At 39.7% G+C, this 9,495-nt stretch overlaps 1 protein-coding gene across 1 annotated transcript; it reads left to right on the top strand.

The window, feature by feature from the left end:
- The first annotated feature begins 8,026 nt into the window (after positions 1 to 8,026).
- LOC6648249 (achaete-scute complex protein T3) lies at positions 8,027 to 9,030 on the top strand. The gene has a single exon (XM_002071149.2). It carries the CDS (start codon positions 8,112 to 8,114, stop codon positions 8,952 to 8,954), a length of 843 nt encoding a protein of 280 aa, XP_002071185.1. The 5' UTR covers positions 8,027 to 8,111; the 3' UTR covers positions 8,955 to 9,030.
- Positions 9,031 to 9,495: the final 465 nt, after the last annotated feature.

The following is a 9,495-nucleotide window of genomic DNA, read 5'->3' as shown; positions in this document are numbered from 1 at the left end:
ACTAGATTCTTGTCCTCGACATAAGTATATTTTTATATATTACATACTTATAGATGTATTAAAATTAATTATTCATATTCGTCACTATTAAATTCGTCAAATATTTATTGTTAGATGAAGATTAGAGGAAAAACTTTTTTTAATTTGCCATAGATTTGCCACTGATCTCAAGAGTTACAAAGAATATAGGATTCCATGTATGTATTCTGTAAATAAATTAATTTTAATTTAAAAATGGCAAAGTAAAAATGATAAGTTTCACTTGATGATGCAATTTATATTTTGTAGACAAAGCCATAAATCATAAGCCATTAGAAGTGGTAACCAAAAATACTTATATTTGAGTGGTTTGCTCTGATGCTTTATCTGGTTTTAGGTTCTTTTATTCAGTTGATCTATCTGTAATCGCTGGGAGTAGTTGGTAGGAGAGTAAAAACGCATTCCTGGCTGCCCGCCAGTCATTAGGCTAGAAATAAATGGCAATTAAAAATGAAGCGACACGTTCCAGCACTTTGGCACTGGCAAGATCTAAAAGAAGAAAAAAAAAAAACAACAATAGGCCCGGAGCTGCCCAGAGGGGAGAGAGAGAAATAGATCTAAGATCAGACATCTTGATAGCCGCCGGTGTAAATTTCCACAAAATGCAATGACCAAACATAAAAAAACAAGTTGAAAAAATAGGGAATGGGGGGGAAGAAATATGAAATTATGAGAAACTACAATGCGTGGCAAGGATAACGCGAGCGTGAGCGTCGTTTTTTATTTTGAGAGAGAGAGAAAGATAAAGCAAATGAAGATATAATAATAATGAAAATGATGATCAAGAAGAAGCAACTATTAACGACCGCAGGATCTTCTACACACACACACACACACACGCACATATACAATGCTGGCTTTAGAAAATGCATTGTCATGAGTTCTTGTTCTTGTTGTTGTTATAGTCATAAATTTCATTGACTTTATCCCTGTAAAAAAAGTCTATCAATTTTTCATATTTAACGCCATTGTTCAGTGTTAATCCTTTGAAAATCATGCGGGGCATAAGTATTACTTACTAGGTGGAATTGTCACTATTCGATGGAATTAAGACACATAAATCGTTTTTACTTGGGGTCAAAGATACTTATCGTCCAATACCTTGCTTGGAGTAGTTGACATGGCTTGAAAGTAGTTGAGCCCAAGGATCTAATGTGCTGTGTGGTCCAAAGTAAAAGGCTTAAATCAAATATCAAATAAGTGATCGGCTTAGAATCCACTCTAGTGGCAGGTGAAAGAAAATGTTCTAATAAGATTGAGTTAATTAACCTTTGTCTATCATTACACTTTCGCCCCCAAAAAGGAAACTTTTTCTACTTTTTCTGCTTCCTTTGACTCTTTTACTCTTGTTTTTGTGTGCAGTCAAGGGTTCAGTTGGGTTAATGTGGTTCAACACCAATTTAAACACTTCATATATCTTGCATCTTGTTAGCCATTTTGCCATCGGTCAATTCGATTCGATTTCAGCTTTTAGCATTCAATGAGTATTGAGTAACCTGATATGCAATGCGCCCCCAGGGGCCAAAGGCGAAAAAGGCAAAAGGAAGTCATCCGCAATAAGGCAACCGCATCGCATCACAACGCATCGCATCGTATTGCATTGGATTGCATTGGTCGAACCGAAAGGGCAACAAAAGACTGTATTGATTTCGATACATTGGCCATACATTGGCGTTTATCACCACCCGCCTTGGCTCGTCTCATCTCTCGTCTCCCTTTTATCTTTCTCTGGTTTTTTTTTCGGTTAATGGCCCTAGAGGTTAGCTGGCTATCGATTTGCCTTTGTCTTATAATTGGATTTAGATTAATTGCATCTTACGTTTCATTTTCAGATCGCCATCGACTGGGCCTGCGCCAGGGCCAGAGCCAGATATGCAGAGCCTTCGTCATGAAAAATTACATCAAAATAAAAACGAGAATATAATTCCTTAGAAATTGAAATTGTAGCGATCCTTAGCGGGCATTCGGCGAATTGTCGGCGTGTGCTACTGTCTTCCTGCTGCGATTTTTGAACCGCAATTTCATTAGCTCTGTTTGTTTTTCTTATTTTTTTTTTTTTTTCGTGTGTTTCTTTTGACATGACAGATACACAAAACGTGTATACACTTAATCATTAATTAGCATTAGATCAATTCAGTTCAATCCCAGAAGGATAGAAGGTAACTCTCTCTGGCTCCCTGTTTCTAGTCTGTTTCGGTTTTGGCTACTTGGCTACTACTGCTACTTATTCTCTGGGGGAAGGTGATTTAACTGCCCCGATCTCAGTGGAAACTGTCGCAACATCCCATGTTGACGGCAGTCATGTTACTTTTAATGATAATTGCCGCCTCACAACTCATTTTTCACATTGATAAATGTGTTTCGCGCGACCAACTCGGAACGCAACTCTTGAATCAAGTCTCTGGCATGGCAGGAACCTGAAACTTTTGTTTTTGGGGTGACCGAAAAAGAAAACCACAAACCAAAACCAGCCAAAAACTTGTCAACACATTAAGCTTTAAGCCTTGCATGGGTCTATATGGAATATGGGACTATCGGATCACCTACAAGTGTTCAAAAGTTGTAGCATTTGAGAGTTTTCAAAAACTACATTAGACTTTTGAAAGACCACACAATGTTATGCAGGCAATGCATTTGTAGGCTTTAGGCATTTGCTATGCAGATGAACGACACCAAATCGCATCGTTTGTAGGGTTCCTACCGGGACGCACACAGAGCAACAACTAAAGCTATCACAATTTGTCTTTATGATACACCCAATGGCCCAAAGGGCTACCACCAAGGCAGGCAGGCAGTCAGCCAGGCAGAAACAAGCAGCACACAGGATCACAAGGCTTCAGAGTCGGCTACATCTCAGGCTCACACTGTTGTTGGTCTCGAACTGAGACTGGCTTTGAGACTGGTTCGAAGTTTTGCGTCATAAACCATTTAAACATTTTCGACTTGTTAGCAATTAATTAAATAGATCGGCCCGTGGCTAACAGCTTCGACTTGTAATTTTTCTTGAGGCCACTAAATGTCCTCTTGAGAATCCCGCCCCATACCATTCCGCAGATTTCGTCACTCTCTTCCTACTCTTCCCCCTTTTGCTTTTCATGTGGTTAATTACCACAAAAAGGTATACAATTTTTATGGTGGACACACGCCCAAATTCACTAACTTGCCTTCTCTCTCTGTCTCTGTCTCTTTCTCTCTCCCTTTATGCCTCTTGGATGGGAAGGGCCTGGCATTTGCATGCCAGACTTATAAACTGTCTGGCAACGCTAAGGCACGCTTCAAACGATCCGCCAAGAAAGGTTTCCGACTGACTTTGGGGCTTTTCTTGGCCATCCCCCCCACCGAAACGAAACCTCCTCCCCCTCACTACCAATTGGCAAGAGGCAAACGCACTGCGCATCGTTCTCTGTCGTTCTGTGGCAAGTTTGAAATTTATTTCGCTGTTTTTGCAATTTAAGGTAATTATTATGTACCTTTGGGGTAATTTTAACACCTCGACACCATCGACAAATATCATCTTCGAAGCCCCCTTTTTACTTTACCACAGAAGTAGCTGGGCATTCGGTTCCATATCAAGCAGCCAAAATCACTACAACAACAACAGCAACAAACGTTTCTTAGAAGCGCAAAACTTTCAACACCTTCAATGCGTGTCCCAAGCAACTGGCTGAATGGCTCTGACCCAAACTAAGTGAAGATTTTATACATTACACTTGAAGAAAATTATATAACAAACTGCTTACTTTACCAATAGAATTATGCATCTAAATGATTAAACAAGCGATTGAATCTAATGAACAATTGAGTATATAAGTGAACAATTGAATATTTATGATTCAAGAAACAAGTGAGTAAGCAAGTAAACAATTAAATGACAAAATTTTTATTATTATTATTAAAGTATAGGATATAGTTATAAACTATCAACCTTACTATATTTTACAAGCACTGGCAACTAAGGCCTTCGGCTTAGACGAAAACTACATCCATACACTAGCCTGGGATTCGAACCCGGATCCTCGTTGTTGAGTTGACTAAATGACTGGGCCACTTAGACAACTCATCTACCGAGGACTGCAACTGACAAAATATTTTAATAAATTGATTGTACGGTATCTAAAACAGATATAAAGTACACTCGATAAGTAATCTAATAGAAATCGAATGATCAACTGCACAAATAGATGAACAACTATCTATAGATGAACAACTATCTAAATGAGTAATCCTGTGAGCGCGTTAAACAATTTTAATAGTGTTCCGGATCACTCTCCCATGTAGTTTTAATTTTATAGTTTTCTTGCAGTGCACTTTAGTTTTAACAGGCAAAAAGCTCATCCAGCACTTCCCATGCGCGATGGCCAGTTATTTTTCACACCTCGGCAACATATTTTCGCACTTGGGCCTCCGCGTATTCGGTTACTATATACAACAATCAAGGCGATGCCGACTGCCGTTTTTAATAACCGAAGCGCTGTTCGGGCTGCTGTGCTGTTATCTTACTCAGTTCATCGGGAATTGTGGTCGCGGTTTGACTTTGACTTTGCGTTTGGGTTTTTGGCCTTTGGGGCTTGTCCGGCATATCCTGCTGGCTGTCAGCACTTTTTGGCTCTGGCGGTGGCGGTTGTGGCGGCGTCGCCGTCGTCGTCGTCATCGTCGTCTGTCGCAATTATCGCGAGTAGCGTGCGTGTAAATTACCGTTATTAGGTGTGATCGTGCGAATTTTGAGCTACGTCCCTTCAACAACAACAACATCACATACAAATTGTAGCTACTCAACTTTCAGTTGATCCGTATTTTCCCTTCGCTTTCATTTACAAATCACGCGAAAGTGACAATTTCCGCTTGATCCAACCAACCAACCGACAGCAACAGAGCAGATGATCCTCATCCTTTTGGTATATGGGTATACATATGTCTTGTGGTTGCATCCCATAAAAAGTCAAATTAATGTGATGATGTGCTCCAGATAAAATCTTCTTCATCTGTTTTTCTGCTTTTTTTTTTTGCTGTTAAATGACCCAAGCTGACAGATTTCACGCGTATGATAATCAAGCAACCATCTACTAACTGTTAAAGACAAATCTCAACAGTGTGACCTACTCCATCACGTTTTACACTTGTCCCACAAATACGTGACAAGAATCCCAGGGCAAGGGTCAACAGTTCAGTTCATGCACAGTAGCCTATATGTTTTGAATTTCAATTGATATTAGTGTTAATGAATGAAGAGGACATAAAATATATAATTAATTGTTTCGTTGTGATATCGATGGAAATATCGATATCGCCATAATTGTAAAGAACAATCGCTTCCGTTTTGCTTCAAGGAACACAACAATTCCAAGAAGATTTTGCAGATTGAATGCGTGTGATAGTAAGAATAAGAAGTTTCTGGGCTAAATTTTTCTATTTTTATTTATGCCTACTGTTTTCTTTGAATATATTCTCTCTTTGCTTGAGATTTTGTTTTACAGACTATTTTATTTATGATTAATTTTTTGGCATGGGACTTCGAACACATCGCAACAGAATTTGCATTTCTTTTCCTTGTTAAGTACATGATTTTAGAATCCGAATTGATGATTTAGTTTATATATTTCGCTTTTTATTCCGATTAAACGTTTTACCAAGAATCTGTATTGAGTCTTGATCTGGTATACCACATATATCTACATTCAATAGATTCATAACTAGTGCTTGTTTCGTGACATATGTATAAAAATAAAGTGAATTTGATCAACTTTTTTTTGTGATATTGATTTAATTTTTGAATATTGAAGTTGAGTTTGTGCTTCATTTTTTTGTAAAATATTTTTGTAGTATTTTAATTAAAGGACTTCCCATGTTATATTCTCTTCCGTTCTCTATTCAAAATCAAATGATATTTTTACTTCAGTTGGAATAAAGAACCAAATTTCTATCCATCTATCTATATTCCCAAACTGCTAGGATCTCATATGAGACTAGAACAAGATCTAATTGGATTCAATTACACCACTTACCTTTCATCTACACGTCAGATGTCGCTGTAGTTCGTCCAATTAGAAAATGTTACATCCAATTAGGACAGGAGTAGAGGGCGCTAGTTTTTAACTAATTAGATAGGACTATCAACGGAATTGGTCACCCTAATGCTTATGTCCTGATGACTACCTGTCCTTCGAGACATCTATTCTACGATTCCCCCATTTCATGCAGTTTAATTAATCATGGCGTCGAGCTAATTAAATTGCTACCAAAACATATATTGGGTTCTAGGCTTGCTGAAATGAAAGGGTTAGCCCCTACAATTTTCTTAGTTTTTCTTTTCTTCTTGTGTTTTTTTTTTTTTGAAGGCGTACAGGTGATGACGCAATGGAATTTTTGGTGCATTAGAAATGCATTAAATGGAATCAATGAATATCATCTAAATATAGTAGATCGTTCGATGGCAGCTTACAAATGGTTTTTCGAATTTGATTCGGAGGAGTCGTCTGCCTCCTACAAAATAAAATAAAAAAAAGGAAAACACAGCTGCCGATCTACCATGTTCATCAAGGGCTTTGGGCTCTGGAATCTGGCTCGGACTGTGGTTGCTGGGTTTATCTTTTTATGCATTTATGGCGGGGGTGCAATCTCGTTACCTCAAAATTTCTGTAACGGTATACAAGCAACGTTTATTTGCGACTGGTCCCTGGACTTGAAAATTAACAAAGTTGCAAAGTTTTACGAATTTGTGTTTTTTATTGAAGGGCAACTTGTTCACTTGTTGTCTTTCACATAGCGCCATTATTCGCAAAGGAGACGCAATGATCATGATGATGAGAACGACGATGATGATGATGATGATGATGATGATGGTAGTGGGTGGAGGAGGGGAAGGAGGAGACTTTACTTTGTGACAAAGCCCATGGAGAACGTTGCATTGGTATTCATGAGATGGCACACACTTGTGGGATTTGTCTGGCTCTCCAAAATCCGACCCCTTTAACCGACTCGTTTTGTTGTTGTTGCTGCTGTGATGATGATCGGAAGCACGTGTCAAATGCGGCAAAAATAAGTAGACGGTCAATGTGTGGAAAGGAGGGGGCGGTTGGGCCACAGCACGATCTGTATGTTTGGTGGAGGAGTTTCTAAATGAACAAAAATTCAAAATTATGGCAAGTTGTTTGCCTTATCAAGGCCAATTCAAGTTGATCACTTTAAGGCATATACAATATATAGAACTATAGTGAAAGTGTTCTTAGGCATAGGTGATCATGATTATGATGATGGTGATGGATCACATTTTATATCAGGCGACATGTCGTAAAAGTGGAAATGCATAGAAGACTACAAAAAGCGAGTCCTTTCCAATTTCCAATTCTTCTTTCTTTCTTACATTTTTTTCTTTTTTGACAAGGATCAGCATTTTACAACAACAAAGATTTGTAAGTCTCGTTTTCAAAACGCGATTGAAAGAGACAGAGGGAGCGAGAGAGGGAGAGTAGGCGAAACGAGAAGTTTTTCCCAAAAGAAAAAAAATCTTAAAGAAAAGAAAATGAAATAGCAGTAAAGTGAGGACAAAAACGACTGCCAGGACAAAAGCAAAGACACTGCATGAAGGTAGAGGAAAAAGGAGAGCCAACAAAAACGAGAGTGAGATGGCAGAGTGAGAGAGAGAGAGAGAGAGAGAGAGACCAAGAGAGAGGGAGAGAGGGTGACAGCACCCACAAGAGCAACCCCTAGATTCTAGGCGCACTGCTACGCTCACTTGCTGGCCGAGCAGAGAAACGAACGGGCAATCCCCGATCACTTGTACCCTCAGGCAAAAGAGTAAGAGTCCTAAAGTCCCGAAGTCCTGTGAAGCAGAGGCAGGTAGACGAACCCCAAAATCCTTAGCCACCACCACCACCACGCAAAAGGAAATTCTCTGCTCTGCTCTGCCTGGCTCTGCCTGCCTGCTGCCTACTGCCTCAGTCGGCGACGCGTCCAACAAGTACTTAAGGGCCGCATGCAGAGGGAAGTTTATCATTGCGGAATTTGATTCCACACAGTCAACAACAACTCCAGTCTCAGCTTCAGTCTTAGTCTCTCATACAACACGGATTACCATGACGAGCATCTGCGCTAGCAACGTTAGCAATAGCTATCAACATTTCCAGCTGACCAACGGCAACATTATGTTGCTGCAACCAAACCATCAACAGCAGCAGCAACAACAACATCAAGGGCAACAGCAGCATCATCATCAGCTGATTGCCCCAAAACTAATGCCATTGGGCAATAGTCAACTGCAGAACATTCAACAGCAGAGCAGCCAAGTGGGTCCCATTCTATCCAAGAAGGCGAAATACAATAACTACACCAATGCCATGCCCTATGGAAACGGTGCTGGTGGCGAGCAAATGCCATCGGTGGCCCGGCGCAATGCCCGTGAACGCAATCGTGTCAAACAGGTGAACAACGGTTTTGTCAATCTCCGTCAACATCTGCCCCAGAGTGTGATCAATAATCTCTCCAATGGCGGTCGTGGCGCCAGCAAGAAGCTCTCGAAGGTGGACACCCTGCGCATTGCCGTAGAGTATATACGCGGCCTGCAGGATCTTCTCGACGATGGATCGTCGCCCATGGCAATGCTCTTCAATGCCAACTCCTCATCATCAGTATCCTCGTCGGCGGATGAGAGCAGCAACGATGCCACCAGCTATCAAGAATACAACAGCAGCATGGGCAGTCCACCACAAGCCACACAGTTTGTCCACCATCAGTCGCACACCACTTCCTATCATTCAGCCGGCTCGCCAACATCCTCCTCCGCCTACAGCGAATGCGAACATCCATCGACCTATGTCAAGCAGGAGGTCAAATCGTTTGAATCCTTCGACAGCTTCAGCGATGAGCAGCCCGATGATGAGGAACTCCTCGACTATATCTCATCGTGGCAGGAGCAGTAAACAAATTTCAGTTGCTGTGCAACATTCAACACCCAAAAAACGCCAAGTGAAGAAACCAAAAAAAAAAACTGTACAAATTGTAAATATTCAAAACAAAAAATTGTTGCCTTAGTGTAAAGAAAAAGGAAGATGAACCAAGTCAAACATTTTTTTTCATAATCATAAGATACTTTAAGAATGGAAGACATTGATTTAAAACTTAGTTCTAAGGTTTTTTTGTTATAAGCATGGAAGACACTAAACTAGTTAATAAGCAAACAAAATAAAACAAACATGGAATCTAAAAACATAAATTTGAACAAACTCTTTTTATTTCATCAAAACAAAAACAACAACTTTTTCAGCAACACTTTCAAAACTTTTAAATAAAAATGATTATTCCATTGGAGGATCACATGGATGGAAGAGAGCAATACCTTAAAAACTTTATATTTTGATAACAATTTTTTGGCCAAGTATTCAATGGAAGATCAGATCCTTAAACTAAAATAAAGGTATTAACTTATTTAGTGGGCTTATTTCATTTTTTTTACTGATCCTT

The sequence above is a fragment of the Drosophila willistoni genome (assembly GCF_018902025.1).
Source record: "Drosophila willistoni isolate 14030-0811.24 chromosome XL unlocalized genomic scaffold, UCI_dwil_1.1 Seg141, whole genome shotgun sequence".
NCBI classification, from domain to species: domain Eukaryota; kingdom Metazoa; phylum Arthropoda; class Insecta; order Diptera; family Drosophilidae; genus Drosophila; species Drosophila willistoni.
The sequence above is the reverse complement of the archived record's forward strand: the minus strand, read 5'-3'. Positions and strand labels throughout refer to the sequence as shown.

What these genes read in the sequence shown, in the direction of transcription:
- LOC6648249 (XM_002071149.2), top strand. Translation starts at nt 8,112, where the DNA reads ATGACGAGCATCTGCGCTAGCAACGTTAGCAATAGCTATCAACATTTC.